The sequence below is a fragment of the Podarcis muralis genome, chromosome 3 (assembly GCF_964188315.1).
Source record: "Podarcis muralis chromosome 3, rPodMur119.hap1.1, whole genome shotgun sequence".
Taxonomy (NCBI): domain Eukaryota; kingdom Metazoa; phylum Chordata; class Lepidosauria; order Squamata; family Lacertidae; genus Podarcis; species Podarcis muralis.
This window is the reverse complement of record NC_135657.1, coordinates 64,551,264-64,569,812: the sequence shown is the minus strand read 5'-3', so window position 1 is coordinate 64,569,812 and position 18,549 is coordinate 64,551,264. Positions and strand designations below refer to the sequence as shown.

The window sequence follows — 18,549 nt, the reverse complement described above, 5'->3', positions numbered from 1 at the left end:
ACCTTCGTCCAGAAAAGCAAGAGGTATTAACACAGTTCAGGAACACATCCCAGCTAAGCAGAAGCACTTAAAGAGGTTGTGGAGCAGGGGCAGGGCTAGAACCAACTTGTGCCACTCCAATGGGTGTAGGCATTTCTAATGCAGTCTCAGACTAACTGTTGAAGTGTCTCCATAATAATGAAGCCTAAAGATCTGACAATAAACCAGGGTGACAGAGCTAGAATGATTTTTGTTTGTCTTGCAACCAAATTTCCAACTTCAAAGAAACAAGCTTATTTATATTATAATATTTCACCATCAAAATTATTTCTCCTCCTTCTTCTTTAGCAGAATGTGATAAACCTGATTTGACACCAAACCAAAGCAAACTAAGGCAAACATCCTCTGCATTACAGGGATCAATATTTTCTCTCGGTTTTCACAGTTTCTAGATCTGGCCTCAAACAATCCGTATTATGCTCTCTGGATGGTTTGGGAATATTTGGATATGCCCATAAAACACATAAAACACAAGGAAACTGGTGTTCCATGAACACTTGATCACCTTTCTTCTAAGTTTAGTATAATAAAATAATAACAATGCTACTGAATTACAATTGCTATACTATTCCAAAAACCAGAAGGCCACTTTTTGCTTACAAACCAGTACTAATATTTTGCTTCATTGTCAGCCTTTGTTCCCACAGTCAGCATAAATGGATTTCCCAGTGGTAAGTATTCTAACCCTATGGTTCTCATAATTCATTTGGTTTGAATTATTGATAAGCTTTTTGGAAAAATGGAAAAGGGTCACACAGATAAGCCAATTCTTTCTTGGATAAAACCCATAAATTATATATAAATATTGATATATCAAGACGTAACACAAGTTTCTCCTACAGAATACATTTTGCTTTGTTTACAGAGATGGACAATATTCACAGCTGTAGTCATGGCAATCTACAACAAATCATGAGCATTCCATGGGCTGGTATGCAGATGCAATATTAGCCAATCATTAACCATGGTTTTTCTTTTAGTCTTTCTTGCTGGTTAAGAATTTTAGTGTGGCATTTGAAGGCATAATTGTTATGTTTTTAGTCCTGCTTTAAATTTAATTTATTGTAGGTTGCCTAGAGAATTATATTATGAGGGCATTCTATATCTATCTATCTATCATCTATCTATCATCTATCTATCTATCTATCTATCTATCTATCTATCTATCTATCTATCTATCTATCTATCTATCTATCATCTATCTAATCTATCTATCTATCTATCATCTATCATCTATCTATCATCTATCTATCATCTATCTATCATCTATCTATATCTATCATCTATCTATCTATCTATCTATCTATCATCTATCATCTATCAATCATCATCTATCTATCCTCTATCATCTATCTATCTATCTATCTATCCATCTATCTATCTATCTATCATCTATCTATCTATCTATATCATCTATCTATCTATCTATCTATCATCTATCTATCTATCATCTATCTATCTATCTATCTATCTATCTATCTATCTATCTATCATCTATCTATCCAGCCACTATTCAATAATAAGGGATAGGTAAAAGTACTAGAAGTACTCGAAGCTACCAGCATGAGTTTGACCAAGCTGCGGAAGGCAGTGGAAGACAAGAGTGCCTGGCGTGCTCTGGTCCATGGGGTCACGAAGAGTTGGACACGACTAAACGACTAAATAACAACAACAACAAAGTACTAGAGGACTATACACTGCCACCAACCCCACTTCTAGCTATGGTTTGGCATTACATCTGCACATATGTTAATACGAACTTGGGTATGCTCTTAACCCAATATATGAAATATTGTGTGGGTTACATTGGACAATTCATTGCCATTTCTCACCCATATACACGGCCCACTAGCAATGTATTTGCACTGACCCTATAAATAACTGACCAACTATAGTTTTAACAGAGTATCATAGATGCAGCAGCAAAGTGCTCATAAATGTACTATTTTTATAAACTACGCTAGGAAAGTCATGATTAGTGGTTTCCTGTGAATTATTAAACAGCCAAATATTTGAAACTGTTTGAAAAGGATTTAAGTGAACTATTCTGAGTGTGCCTTGTTCCATCTGTTGAAAAATTATTCTCAAACAATACAAAAGCCAAGATGATTAAAGGTCACTGATACATAGCAAAGCACCTTATTTCAAACCAGAAGAGGGGAAAAATTAATTATAATTGCAAAAAACTATTCCAGCCACATTTTAGACATAGCATCCAATTATCCATTTCATTTTCATTTACACCTCATGGGCGAGATCATTTATCATGTTTCACGATAATGACCAGAAGGCACACAGAGAGTGATTTCTAGAGGTAACAAATTACAGACCATATTAGCATAAGCTTACAAGATCTCATCAACAAGTACTATGCATAAATATGGGGTAATTACATTTACAATGAGCAGGAATGGTTGATACGCTACCTTCTTCATTAGCAGCTGCCAAAAAAACCAAAAAAACCTGGTTCCTAATTGAACATCCTGGTTTGCTTGCTTAAGTACAGTAATTTAGATCCTTATAACAAATCAGGAATCACTGTGTTGCTGGAGCACCAGCCACGTAGGCATTGTAGTGGCTCATGATCTGGAGATGAATCTTTCATCATCAAGTATTATTGCTTCTTGCTACCAAGCCATCCATCATGCTGCTGAGACAGCTTGGAAAGATAGTGCTGGACCCTCACATTACTGCTCCTTGAACTCTGTCTCATCCATCTTTTGCATCATGCCTGATTTGCAGCTAAGTATCATCTCCCTGCTGCAAAACCAAGTGTGAACCCCATAATGCCTCTAACCTAGAGTGCCACTCTAATAGTAATTGATTTCTTTTTACTGCCGTGCTCAGGACTTGGAAAGCTCATCTGTGGTTACTGACAAAGTAGACAACCATACAGAATTTAGATTTTTGCTGTAGGAAAAAGTGAAGTTGCTTCTTTATTCCACCATGTTATATGTGTCATGGGTGCATTTTTTTATGTTGATGCACATACATGCACACAATATATAATATTACAAGCATACGGTGGGTGCACATCCACGAACACACAAAACACAGACATATAGTATTGTTTAAACAAAATAATCTCAGGTGCAATACACAGTATTCAACATTTCAGGCTGTTCAAGTTGTCAGCAATTCAATTTGACACTGTAAGATGTTTACACACACACACACACACACACACACACACACACACACACACAGCACACACACAGTGTAAAAAAATAAGGGGAAATTATTATTAACCCCAGATTCACTCATTCAAACAATGTCTGCTTTAAAACCTCAGCAGACCATAAACCACCCAAGATTAAGTATAGTAATTCAGCTTCATCTGAATGCTGCTATAAAAGTTTAATACATCAAAATGATCAAAATGCCCCCAGTGGCAGGTTGGGATTCTGTTTCCAATTCAAATTCTCTTTAATATATGGCTTCACTGACATCTTGCATTTTCTACCATCTAGGTTGAATTCCAAGCGGCTTCCTTCTTCATCATTACCATACATCGGCTCACCAATCCAGCACAACACTACAGAGATGTCAAACCCAGTAGATTTTTCTTTTGTACCCAACAGTGAGTGGCAGATAGGAATCATTTAAATAAATACTGTGAAAGCCTTCCTGCTGGATTTCCCCAAGCACTCATTTTTTAAACAAACCTAAGTATGGGAAGAGATTGAAGGGAGAAGCAAAGCTAGCAACAAAATCTAAGAACAATAAAAAAAACTGGAATTAAGTTCTGCTTTAGTACACCTATAAACATGCCTTAATTTCTTGTTAAATATGGACAATCTGAGCAAGTCATGAATACATTCTACACTCTTACAGGAACAGATACAAATTCAAAGAGCAATGGTGATGTCTGGATTGCACTAATATAATCTGTTCTAGGAAATGAACAGTTTCATTGCATCAGTTCTTATAATCTGTATCTGTATGTGCATCAGAGCTGGTTGGGTCATTAAACAGTCAATGCAAGCAAACAACACTCTTCTCACTATAAATAACCATATTTAACAGTTTCCACATCATGCAAGGATAGTTTTATAATTTAAACATATTGGTGTTTACCAGTTCAAGAAAACCTAACCAAGCACATTTTGGATATGAATAGCCAACTGGCTATTTGCTTCATTACAAAATATTTATGGGACCTACAGCCTATTTTCCTACAAACTTATACACAATTTGTATCTAACGCACTAATCAAATTTGCCATAGAAATATAAAGTTTAATTTTAGTAGTAAAAATATCTTGTTTATTCTAAGAGATGCAGCACTCAAATGAAATGTTTTGGCTCTCAAGCCTGGAGGATTTGTGCTCTGATTTTAGTCTGCTGACTATCTGAAAAAGTAAAGCAGCACAAGCAGCAGGGCAGGGAAGTTCAGGCTGTTACACAACACCATCTGAGTAGCCTGCATAGCTCGGTCAATGAGGTCCAAGTGCCCCTCTAAGACTTGAGTATCTGGAATAAGATTCACTTAAGTGCCCTTGAGTCGTGCAATGTATTCAGCAGCTTGGTCGCATATATGTTACATAAGCAAAGTTTTTGTGCTGCATGTAACATGTTACTTTTAGCTAATTTCTCATTTTTGGTAAATTAACACAGGACTTTACTATATAATAAGGGCCACCAACCTTTTGGGGCCTGTGGGCACATTTGCAAATTGGAGAAACTGCTGTGGATAACACCCACAACAAACTGCACACCACAATGTAGTTCATTGGCTACAAAAGAATGCTTTTTAGGTCTAATTTCAGTGGAAAGGAAATGGGGACATGGTGTGTACCAAGGAAGGCCTCTGAGGGCACATTTGAATGAGTCTTTTCTGTGGTGACTCCCCATCTGTGGAATGTTCTCCCCAGAGAGGGTCACTTACTGCCATCATTACATGATGACAGTGAAAACATTCCTCTTTATCCAGGCTTTCAATCACGAAATAATATACGGGCTGTTAAATGGGGGGGGGGACTGTTGTTGTTGTTCTTATTATTATATTTTTATTAAATGGATTTTTACACATACTCTGTTTTCCTTTCCACAAGTAGCTAAATGTGTACATGGTTTGATTTTGGATGTGATATTTGAAATTTCATGCGAATGTCAGAGTTGATGAAAATGAACCTTACTCCTGCCACAGTCTTACAATTTCAATGCTTCTCCAAGGCATTTACAAATGGTACAAAAAGGGATCGATTATCAATTTCCCTGAGAGATCTGTGCCTTTTTCTTTCTTAAGAAAGAGCCTTTTGTTGTTGTTGTTGTTGTTGTTTTGGGGGGGGGGAACTTGACTGGATCTTTAGAATAACGCCAGGCACCAAATTCATTTTAAGATATTGAAGGAATATTTAGGAGATTATTCACTCTAATTAGTTTTGTCAGCCTACGCAAAACTAGTCAGATCCCTTGGAGGAGTTATGGGATAAGACACCTATTAATACTAATACTAAAGTGTGAAAGCTGTGGCATGGAAATCAATTAAAATCTATAACTCTCAGCTCGTCACAGGTCACAAGCACTGCATTATTGACATGGCACACCTCTGGTAAACATAATTCAACTATAAACATTGTATAGAATCCACAGAAGTGACCAGATGAGGAATGGTTACTGGGAGGAACGCAGAAAGAAGATATGCCATGGTGCACTTGTAGCAGCAAAACTGTACACCTTCATCTACCCCAGCTGCAATAAAACATGTCTCTCCAGCATCAGTCTCTACAACTACAGCAGGAGCTGTAACTCTCCAATGGTTTGACTCGACCTCCAAAGGCACAGTCTTCCATTGTCTCCTGAGACAGACAGATGCCAACAAACCCCTTTGGTAAACATAATTCAACTATAAAACTTGTATGTGAAGTCAAAAGAATGCAATGAAATAAGTCACCTAAGCTCTACTACAGTAATGTGAAGGAGTCTCAGTGACAAGTCTAGATGCTGGCTAGCAATAACTTGTATGAATGGGGAAGGGTCATAGTTCAGTGGTAGATCCCATTGCTTTGTATCCAAACACTTCTGGGTTCGATCCCTCTAGGTAATCCTGGGAAATGCTACTGTCTGAAACTCTGGACAGCCACCACCCATCGGTGGAGACAATACTGAGTTGGCTGGACAAAGGGTCTGATTTAGTACAGTGGTACCTTGGTTCTCAAATGCCTTGGTACTCAAACAACGTGGACCCAAACACTGCAAACCCAGAAGTGTGTGTTTTGGTTTGCAAACTTTTTTCGGAAGCCGAACATGCTCCTTTTTGAGTATTACGCTTCCATTTTGAGTGCCACACTTCCGTTTTTGAGTGTTACGCTGAGGTCTGTGTGTTTTTGCTATTCGTTTTGTGTATGTTTTTTGCGGCACTTTTTGTTTTGTTTTTGTGATTGTGTGGTACCCAGTTCAGCTACTGATTGACTGATTGTGTGACTACAGTACATTGTTTATTGATTTCATTTTATGGATCAGTGGTCTCATTAGATAGTAAAATTCATGTTAAATTGTTGTTTTAGGGGTTGTTTTTAAAAGTCTGGAATGGATTAATGCATTTTGCATTACTTTCTATGGGAAAGCGTGCCTTGGTTTTGGAATGCTTTGGTTTTGGAACGGACTTCCGGAACAGATTAAGTTAGAGGACCAAGGTACCACTGTACATGGCATGCTCCTCTGTTATATTTCTAGAAATTTATACATGAAACTTCCAATTTTCAAGTAATAAAGACAAAAATATATTAACACAAAGCTTCTCTCAACAGAGTAATATATATTTTTATTTTTAAATTCTACCATGCCTACTTTCATCCTCCACAATGGCATGCCAGTTGCAACTGTTAAACTGCACACCTTAAATATATAGTCAATCTAACATACTCGGGCAATCAGACAAGGCTAGTTTTAACACACATTTTATCAGCAGCTGCTGTTATTCATCTTCCATTCACTAATAACCCGTGTTGTCAAAGTTTGTCTTCTACAAGCTGAAGATATTCTCATTACTCAAAATGATATGGAAGCAATACTCAGAACATGACAAAGTAAATTGCATTTCATCGTATCTTTTTTCTTCTTCCTGCGGCTGAGGGAACACGTAGATCGATACTCTTCAGCATGGGAACTCCACACTGAAATTTTCATTTGTTTCAAACAGCAACAAAAAGACCTTAAGCATGCCCTGTCACTTTCGGTTTAGGAAGAAATGCACTAATAAACTCTTACCCCTGGGTCATCTTTGACAATGGGCAATACTATGCCAGCTCTTATTAAAGGCAATTCGTATCAGTGGCCCAAAAATTTCCTTTAAAATTACCATCTTTTGTATCCATGTAGCAGGATGTCAGCTTTAAAGTGCCATCGAGATATAGGACCTGTCACTATAGTTAATTTTCAGCAGAGTTTTAACACCAGGGTAGCTTATCCCCCAGGGTATGTTTTTGACTAACGAGGTTTATTTGGTGGTTATCCAGACAAACAAGGAAGCATTACTACTGCATATTGCTTTTCAAATATAGCGGGAAGCAAGGAACTCTATGTACTCAAGCTTTAAGCTGATGCAGCCGATAACTCTAAGATCTTAGTCTAAATAAATAAATAAATAAATAAATAAATAAATAAATAAATAAATAGTCCAGTAGCACCTTTGAGACCAACTAAGTTTGTTCTGGGTATGAGCTTTTATGTGCATGCACACTTCTTCAGATACACTGAAACATATGTCACCAGACCCTTATATATTCTTCAGTTTCAGTGTCTCTGAAGTGTACATGCACACAAAAGCTTACACCCAAAACAAACTTAGTTGGTCTCTAAGGTGCTACTGGACATTTTTTTAAAAAAATAAATATTTATTTCAACTACGTCAGACCAACACAGCTACCTACCTGAATCTAAGATCTTAGGTAGAACTCAACGAGTTGTTGAAAATATATTTATTTTTCATTTGGTTTTGACAAAATTTATAGACCACTTAATCAAACCAAACCTCTAAGCAGCGTATATAAAATAGTATAAAATATAATTTGTACTTTAAGGACTTGAAATAAAAACGAAATGGTGACTTTGAAAATGTCAGCATTCCTCAATGGGAGACAAATTTTATTTCCTTAACTTTGATCTAGAACTGAGATACACACCATACAGTTGAAGCCTATTTAAAGCACACAAACCTCCCCAAAGAATCCTGGAAATTGTAGTTTGGAAATTGCAGCTTTGTCAGGAATGAACTACAGTTCTCAGAATCCTTGCGAGAAGGATGGACCTTGAATGTATTGTGCATGCGCACAGCTTTAGTACAAAAAGAAACTTCCTATATTCTTTGTACAATTTGTGATAAAGTACCACAGTGTCCCGTGACCTTCATTCCAGGGGAACCAAACCTAGGGTAAGTGCTGGAAACTATGATGTCTCTCACCACTCAGAGTTTTCTGTACACATAACAATATTAAGTAAAGTAAGGCTATAGAAAAATAATAACGAATGGGAACATTTAAGTCAGGTTTTCATCTCTATTGGTATAAAAACAAAGCAAACTCCATGGAATAAACATTTAAACATTTTTATGTCATTAAATATCATTTAGATAATCTGTGGTTTTCCAAATAGAAACCAGCCATTTTTGTTTTATTCCATGAGGATTGCAGCAATGTCCAATTGGCTTCTCCCCTCTATATCACTTGAGTTCAAGGTATTATCAAGATAAACACATTTTTATTTTTAAAACATTTGATGTCAGCAATCAGAAAAGAAATTTTGTTTTTTACCTCGAACAATAAGCTGAGCAAAGTTGGAGACTCCAGATCCCCTCTCAGACTGAGTAACACAGCGATATAAATCCTGATCTGTTTTTGTCACTTCCTGAAGTTTAAAGGTAGCAGCAAATCGTCTGTGATTTATGTTTTTAGTTAGGGCCACAGGAATGTCTTCTCCATTTCGTCTCTGAAACAAAAGGAAATCAACACAAAAAGACTGGGTGATTAAAACAGCATCTTATTGGTAGGATCACAAAACAAGCAACTTGGCAAGTAATGAAAGGGAATGTGGAACCTTAGCAAGGTACCCATCTTTATGAGAGAGGCGTTATGTGAGGAAGGAAAAGGCACTATAGGCAGCTTGGCAAATATTCTCTTTGCACTCTGAACACTGCACCCCATCCACTACTCCGAATGACTTTGTGTTAGTAGAGACCATGAAATGTTGTTAGAAATAGATGGCAGCTTTGTACTGGGTATCCTGATGCTTAAGATCCACAAATGAAGTACAGTGGTGCCTCGCAAGACGAAATTAATTCATTCTGCAAGTTTTGTCGTGTTGCGATTTTTTTCGTCTTGCGAAGCACGGTGTCGGGAAAGTTTTGGAAAAGCTTCAAAAATCACCAAAGTCTTTAAAAACCTCAAAAAGGCTACCACACCACGTTCTATGAGTTGCTCCTCGAAGTCAAGTCGCAACTGTATTAACGGTGTTAAGAAAAAGGAAACAAACTTGCAAGACGTTTCCGTCTTGCGAAGCAAGCCCATAGGGAAAATCGTCTTGCGAAGCAGATCAAAAAACAAAAAACCCTTTCGTCTAGCGACTTTTTTGTCTTGCGAGGCATTCGTCTTGCAAGGTACCACTGTATATCAAAAAAGGAAATACACAACGACAATATAAACAAATGGGGTTGTCTCCAGTGAACAACTTCTGCTTGTGCGATGAATTCTCCTCACCTCCCACTCCAATGCTCAAAATCTGCTTTCTAGTTTCTCCCAACCCTCCAGAGCTTTAGGGTGCTGGGGGTACAGGGGACGGGGTGGAGAGGGAGAAAAATGCCACTGCATGAGCGGAAGCTGTTCTGCTCACACAATGACTCTGATAGATTCAACCCATGGTAAGTTGCTCATATTTCAAGTCTTGGAAAACTGAACCTTCTTGCAATATATTTTGAAAGCAGAGAACCATGGCAGAAATCTGAAGAACTGTCAACTTCTAAAGTATGGAGAACTCCATTTTTCCCCCAACTGCAGCCAGAAACAATAATCTCTTGTCTCTCTTCCCCATGTCTGGTATGACAAAACACATGCTATCATATAGTAAGCAAGCAAGAAAATATTACCTCTCCCAATGGCCTGTACTTCATCAATACTAACCAGATTTGGATATTGAACCAAAAATTTCTGTGCAAGACTTCTGATAAAGCATTAAAGAATGCCCCCTTAAAGCCCTGCAGACAACCTCTGGGATGGGAATGGTGAACCTGTGGCCCTTTGGACATTGTTAGCTTACCAACATTTGTAAATTACCCACTATCATAGGTACACACAGTGCTGCATCTGGGACTATTTGACTATTTTTAAAGAGGTGGAAAATGAATGAACTATGCATATACAACTCTGAACAGCTCCCACACTTTACAAAACAGCCTCATCCAGTCAAGATTCCCTGACATGTGAACCTGGGCATTTAACAATGCAAATGTATGCTGTCCACAGGGTAAACCAGAGACAGGGCAACTGAGGCCCTTCAGATGCTGCTGGACTGTAATTCCCATCAACCCTGGATGAAGCTGGTGGGAGCTGCACTTCGGACGGCCATAGGTTTGTAGTCAAGTCATGAAGTAGCAAAACATTAAAATTTAATTTAAAATAATTTGTGTCATTCATGATTTAATCATATCAAAAGGAAGAAGAGAGGGGGAAAGAAGGTTCTCATGACTACTTTCTGTGAATTGTTATGTACTGTATGGTCTACAAAAAATAAAACAATGCAGGGAAGCAATTGTCATGCATAATGCCCCATTGCAGACAATCTTCTCTCTGCTAAATAAGCCAAGATAAACAAGCCTTTTGCACCCCACACAGAGCCCCTTTGCTTCTTCCTTTTTCAGCACAAGCAATTAAACCAGGCAACATCAAATAATGCCAGGATATTAAACCAGACCGTCCTCTAAGATCCTGGCTGGTTCTAAACTTTGCTTAACTGAAGATTTCTACATTGCAGCATGTAGATGCCCCTAGAAGGAGCAATGAACTCATCCATATCACACCTTATAGGCAAAGATGCAATTGTGTGAATGTGGTCAGTAGGGTTCATGGGAACTCAACAGCCGCCACAGTTTGTAAACCAAAACCGCAGGCTGGCAGAAGGTAGAAGAAAGAAATCACAACACATTATACATGGTCAGTGATGTGTCCTGCAGCCTTGTAATCAGTGAAGAATCTGACAATAAAAGTCCCTAGGAAGTAGTGCAATAGGGCCAACAGTAGTAGCATTTAGGCATCCCCAGAGAGAATCTACTCAGATAACAGCCACTGAGGCTACAGAGTGATGCTTATGTGACTCTGAGCTATTGTCCCGTGGAGGACCTAGTTAAGTGAGGCAGAATTAAATTCAAACCAGGAGGAACTTATCATCTGCTGCTGTTATAAGGTAAAACAAAAAAGGAACTGCAAACTAAGGAGCCAGGGGAAATGATCACATTTATCCGAGAAGGGAAGGCTCTCTTCAAACCTAAATGACAGCAGTGGCTTCAAAAGATGGAATGTAGAGTGACAAGAGGGATTTCATATGCAAACATACACATTTTAGACTGGAGGTCCAAGAAAAATCTCAAATGAAATTGTATAAAGACTGAAGTTGCAGCACTTTAATATGTGAAAGTCCACCAAGAAAGTGTAAATCACACCTAATCATTCTTACATTTCTCTCTGCTGTATAATATTAGGCAGAAGCAGGTGACATGTATATACAAAGTTTATATTAGAGAAATATGCATCTTCAATTATATATCACTGGCAAAAAAGGAAAGCTCCATGACCCATCAGAAAAGCATTCCCTGGAGAAACCTCAAGCCTTTTATTTTATAAAACCAGTATTTATATATATTTTATTGAAGTTCTTAAGTTTTCAAGTACACAAAAATACTGTTCACATTATTAATCATATCTACATCCTGCCCCTTTCCCTCAAAAGCTGAGGGCAATGCACTCAGGATGGGTGATTCATTACCAATAAATTATTCCAAACAGGACACAAGGATCTTCAGCACTATGAGCCTGCACTCCAAATTAACAGATTAGGTTTTTTGTGTTGTTGTTGTTGCTTTAACAAAAAAATAAAAATAAACTATATACAACTCCTGGCTTCAGTGGAATTCAGCCAACATGAACGGAAAGTCATGCTGGTGCAGGTGGTACTATGGCCAATACACCGTACATTCATAGATAAATGAGAATTTACATCCCTCAGTAGCTGTCTCAGTGCCAATGGAGAAAACATGAACTGACTGCTAATGCCTTGGTTGCAATCATATGTATGCAATTAGGCTGGCTGAATTCCACTGAAGTCAAGAAGATTTAAACAAAGATTGCACCCACTGTCAGAAGTTACATGTTCATACTGCTTACTCAAATAAACTAGATGTATACCATGCAGTATATGTATATATAACTAACAAAGGAAACAAAAGCATCTTACCACCTGTTTTTTCTTAAAATGTACTGAAGCAATCCTAAAAATATACAAGATTCTATCCCCTTTTGGCAGTGTCATTAAAGCAGAAGACAAACATGTGGGCTTTCAACTCCATGGTCAAAGGCTGTAAACTTTAACACTCAGCAGGAAGTAAGTCCAGCAGAACACAATGAGGCTTACTTGAGAGTAAACATGGAAAATGATTCTGACTGTTGCATATGAGTGAGCTGCACAAGTTCCAAGGCTCTAGTTTTCAACTGGTAGGTCAAGAACCAGGATGGCATCATACTTTAGTAGAACTATAGTAAAAACAAACCACAGCTACTTGGGACCAGACACCACAAGGAACTATGTTTAACTTAAAACTGAAAGTGGACGTTCTTGATCTCCTGTGGTATACAAAAGAGAAGGCATGGGATGAGGGATGTGCAAGATCAAGGCTCATGGCAAGTTCTTGCTTCTCCTGAAGCAAACCAGACTGCATGTATCTGACGTCTGGATTCCATCTAGGTTAATCATAAGGACACTTTATTAAGCTTGGACTTAACCTACTGCAGTTTCTGTTTGGAACAACTGATATAAAAAGAACTCTTATCTTTCACAGGAGCAATATGTTATGATGACAGACTCAACAAACTACTGTACTTGTAAAGTACTAGGAAATCAATGGTCAAAACATTGCAAGCACTACTATTAGAGATCAGAGTATGCATGCTGGATACAAAGGGGGGAGGGATGTAAAAAGCCAGACTGCTGTGATCAAAGAAAAGAAAGCTATTTTTATGGGAACACTATCAAGAGCACAGAAAAAGAACATTGGAAAGATACTTTCCTACAAGAGCTATAATAAAGAGAGACATCTTCTGAAGAATGATGTAATGCTGGATGTACTGTAAGCACTAGCTAATTTGCAGAATTGAGTCTGGAGGGACTGAACCTGCAGCAATTCCCCCTGAATCATGTGTCACCACAGTTGCAGGGCAGCAATGAGACAGAACAAGATGAGGCATAAATTGCTTACAAGACTCTGGTCGTGAAAGAAAAGGAAAAGGCAAGGAGATCTTTATGAATTAACTTTATAGTAAAGGGGGAAAGTAAAGAGGTGTGAAGCAAGAAATCTTTAAAAGCAATGTTGTGTAACAGCAATACACCTGGGAATCCAGTAAGGATTGATTTAAGAAGGTAGCGACTTAGGGTCTAAGCAAAGTGCTATAGAAAACAGGCTTAGTTAGCAGCGTTGCCTCCACTGCAGGCAAGAGACAGGAAGAATTCAAAACTCCAGAGCTGCCAGCCGATTCAGCGGGAGGAAAGTAATTTCCACGAGTAAATTTTTTAAAGGGGAAAGTAAACGAGTTACAAGCACAAAAGACTACTCTCGTTGGAGATATCTCTGTCTATCCATTTATCTTTCTATCATCTAATTATTTATTCAAGTTCTATACCTCCCTTTATCCAAAGATCTCAGGGCAGTTCATAGCATAAAAATGCAAAATAAGAACACAAAGCAGCACTAATAAAAACAAGAACATGAACAAAACAAACCCATACTGCCCCTCCCACAAAAACATTTAAAAGGGCATAAATCAGCTGACAGCCTAGTTGAAGAGGAACATTTTCACCTGGCACCTAAAGATATAGGTACAGAGAAACAGGAAGTGTTCTCAAGGAAGGATGGTCTCGTGCTTTGCACATCTACTGAGGAACAACAGCCACTCCCTGTTTCCTAGAGCAGGAGTCTTCAACTTTTTCAGACCCAGGATCCACCTTTAATACAAACTTGCATTGGGAGCCCACTCCTTAATTCTCCACTGCCCCCCCCCATTCCCCAATAAGAAGAAGAGGAGGAGGAGGAGGAGGAGGAGTTTGGATTTGATATCCCGCTTTATCACTACCCTGAGGAGTTTCAAAGCGGCTAACAACCTCCTTTCCCTTCCTCCCCCACAACCTTGAGTGAGGCTGAGTGGGGCTGAGAGACTTCAGAGAAGTGTGACTAGCCCAAGGTCACCCAGCAGCTGCATGTGGCGGAGCAGGGAATCGAACCCGGTTCACCAGATTACGAGTCCACTGCTCTTAACCACTACACCACAGGGGCTAACATTTGTATGTTAGCAGTGCTGCTGTTGCAACTCGCCGTGGATCAGGCCATAACCCAGTGGTGAGTCACAACCCACCTGTTGAAGACCAGTGCCCTTCACTAGTGCAAAATACATGGGTGGAAATCACCGGCCATTCATTATATTACAGATCTGTGTATATATATTCAACATGTAATGAACAAAGTTGCCCAAAGACTGAACGTGGGGTGTGAGTGTGTGGATATTCCACTCTTCCAAAACAAAGATCAATATTTTTTATTACTCATATTCATCTATCATGCACAAATCCTTGGCCAAAAAAAGAAGAAGTTCATCTCAAACAAAGATGTATTTGACTTCCAAATCTTCTAGGGTTGGGCACTGGCAAACTGCTAGCTCTCATATATCACACAGGCAGGCTGATTTATGGGCATTCAGAATCTGAGTAGGTTCTCACTTGTAAATCTTAATGCATGGGGATGAAAGACAGTTATACAAGACTACAGTGATCTATCAATTGCCAGGAAGTAAAAGGAGCATATAGCATTGGAGAGGTACAAACATTCATGCTTAGGGTTACATCTGAAGCCATCTATCTAGCTACCCTTTCCCCCCATTTTTTGTTTAAGTTTGATGTATCCCATCTAAACTAGCCTGAAAAATACTTAACGGGATTCACCCAACCAGCCCTGTCGGCAAAGCCCTGTGCAAGGAGTTCCGCTTGTGCCATGGAGCCTCCCCTCTCTCCTCCCCCTGTATACCTTGAAATTGGCTCAAGGGAGGGGGTCAGGAGAACCCCCAGGACAGCGGGAGAAGTAGAGGGGGGGGGTTGTTCCATCTCGCTAGCTGAAATACTTGCACCAATGGAATATCCACCATAGATGTAAAATTCCACTCTCAGGCTGTTTTTCAATATTACAATTGCATCAACTTCACAATGTTCTCTATTGCATTTTGTCTTTCAAAAATAGACTTTTAAAACAGTCATTTTGGTGGATGTACCTCTTCAGCTGAAGTGTATTCTTCCTTTAAGGTGAATATGTGGCATTTCCCCCCCGCACACTATCTTTTTTCATTTCTTGTTTGCATCTGACTATTGTAGACATCCCTCAGTACTTTGCTTAGTGGAATCAAACAATTTAGCAGGCTACTTTTTTTTTAAAAAAAGCATGTTTTTGTTTGCTTGTTTGACTGTTTGCCTGCCTGCCTGCCTGCCTGCTTGCTTGCTTGCTAGCACTGGTTTTCCCAATTCTGTGTATCCTTTATGGGTTGAATATGCTAAATTGTTCTACTCTGCTTATCTTCCAAATGCTTATAATTTTTTTTTATAATTACTAATATGCTCTTGCCCCAATGTAATTGCTCCTTTCGTTTGTTCTCATGATTTATTATCTCTCCCCTACCCCACCGCAGTAGCCCTGGCAATGTGTAATCCTAGGATCCCAAACATGGCACCTGCAAGCACGCCATTCACAGACATCCCCTTGCTGTTGACTCTCTGCAACATAAAAGTATGGTAGGCCAGGGAGAAGGAGAAAGAAACAATACATTTCTTGTTCCTTTCAGCCACCCACTTTTAAAGCCAGACAAAAGATAGGGGAACACCCAGCTTCCAAAGTTGCTGAGAATCCACAATCTTTAATAAATAGGTTAAACAAATGGCAGGAACGTCTGAAAGTTAGGCCTGTTGCTATGATCATGCAAAAAGGGTTGAAGTTGTGCCACACCAATCAGTCAAGCTCTAAATATACAACAGATGCCCAAAATGGCAGACAGCTACATTCCGAACAGCATTTGCAACCATGAATGCACCATCACCTTGAAGACACTGCTTTTTATAAAGGTACTGTGGCTTACATGGTAGGAAAAGGCAATATCCTCCACAACAGAAGCACCCTAATCCTCATGATGTCCAGAACAGAAAGCAGAAACATCTAAATGTACACAATATTCCCTAAACACAGAGAAAAGTCATGAGTTGTAGTTGCAACAAACTGAACTCAAATTCATCGTTTTCTTTTTCTATCCTTCAATTGCTATTTTCAGCCAGTTGCTTTAATTATCTGCAACTCCACTAGGAATGACATTTTCCTGTGGCTGGGAGAAGAAAGGCATCATGCTGCATTAATGCTGATGAGCCTCTCAAAGGGTGAAACCATGGCACCCTCTTCCAGCTTTGGCCTGCCAACTAAGGAGGCATTTAGCCAGCACCTAAAGCCATTACTGACAGATTACTGACAGGATTACCAGTCATGCTTTAAAAACCCCCACCACATTTTAACCATGGGTGATAACACTCCTCATTTCAGATCCACCAAAGTCAAAGGTAGCACCAAGATCTGTGTGGCAAAACACACACACACACACACACACACACACACACACACACACGGAACTGCAAAGGCGGGTTAAACCTCTTTGCTCAAGCCAAATGATGTGTTGGTGCCAAGGCTCAACAATGATGGATAGGCTCATTAGTGGTTCCGTTATCAACTACTGAACCTAGAGCCAGGGCATATGGTTTAGCAGATGCTCCAAGGAAAGGGCTTTATTGATGGGGGCCACATAGGTGTCGTCTTATGCTGGCCACGGACAAGAGATCTCAAACGTTGTGAGACAGCTTACCACATTTACTACCATTCCCAAACTGGAAAATAGAATGAAGCAGCTTGGTTCTGAAACCTATTCCTCAGATATTTAAACTGAGCTAATCAAAAACACGGTATGTTTTTGGAATCTTCTGCCTGACCCCCAAAACACACATGTGCGCACGTGCATGCACACACAGAGGATTTTAGTGTTCTGAATTACCTGGTCTTGTTTTGGACATGAAATTAATGTGTTCCAAAAAGCTTTGCTGTTTAACTCAGAAGTATGTTCCAACTAAGTTCAGTAGAGCATGCTAGTATGTGTGCTTAGACTTTCAATCTTCCCACACAGTAGAACACAGGATCAGGCAGCCCAAGTTTTAAACATTTGTAGGCAGGCAATGGGTGACATAACTGGGCTCCTGAGCCCCACAGGGATGCCACAGAAAGAATGTAGTTGGCCAAGGTAGCTGTGGACTCAAAAGGTTGAAAACCTCTGGGAGTGGACCTTTTGGGAAAAGATCACAGCCACAGTAGGTTCACAGTCCCACTGCCATATCCAAGATAGCACTTGGATGTAGCACTACTACATCATATTATAACTGAGTGATCACCTGTTGAGAAAATACTATCACCGATGAGCTCATGAATTATTTGATCCTATTACTTGAGGCAATGAAAGCTAGTTGCAAAGTAATAATTTCCATAGAACCTTGCAGCCAACTGTGAACTTGCCCTCTATAATTCTGAATAGGTTACTTTCATATATAATAGGCAGATTTGCTTTTCAACATGATTTGTAGTTAAAATATCTCAAAGTTTCCATCTATTTATCATCCTATGTGAAGAAGCACTTTCAGGAATATTTACTTGCCGTCAGAATCCTACAATAAAGAGGTGAGACATCAACCTGGGTTTCAAAATAAGCATTAACAACAACTTTTAAACAGATCTGCAATGGGTTGCAAGCTAGGTATTATAATCACTCAGTACTGTGTGGATCCCTGTTGGTTTAGGAATTGGAGTATTGCTCCTTATGCCTGTGGCTCTTTTTGGATAAGCCATCTGGCTCAGGTCCCCTTCAGTGGTAGTCTCTCTACTCATATTCAACTATATAGAGGGAGCTATGTTGAGGTCGTGGCACTGTGGGTAAAAGCCTCAGCGCCTAGGGCTTGCCGATCGAAAGGTCGGCAGTTCGAATCCCCGCGGCGGGGTGCGCTCCTGTTGCTCGGTCCCAGCGCCTACCAACCTAGCAGTTCGAAAGCACCCCCGGGTGCAAGTAGATAAATAGGGACTGCTTTCTAGCGGGAAGGTAAACGGCGTTTCCGTGTGCGCCTCTGGCTCGCCAGATGCAGCTTGTCACGCTGGCCATGTGACCCGGAAGTGTCTCCGGACAGCGCTGGCCCCCGG

The 18,549-nt window shown here is 39.5% G+C and overlaps 1 protein-coding gene across 6 annotated transcripts in view; it reads right to left on the bottom strand.

Moving 5' to 3' along the window:
- The window catches only part of PTPRK (protein tyrosine phosphatase receptor type K), a 326,009-nt gene that overhangs the window by 141,782 nt on the left and 165,678 nt on the right, over positions 1 to 18,549 (bottom strand). For all 6 annotated transcript variants that reach the window (XM_028723365.2, XM_077926014.1, XM_028723373.2 and 3 more), the window contains exon 6: positions 8,792 to 8,966. In XM_028723365.2, the coding sequence (XP_028579198.2) occupies positions 8,792 to 8,966 (175 nt within the window). The remainder of the gene's footprint in view (positions 1 to 8,791; positions 8,967 to 18,549) is intronic.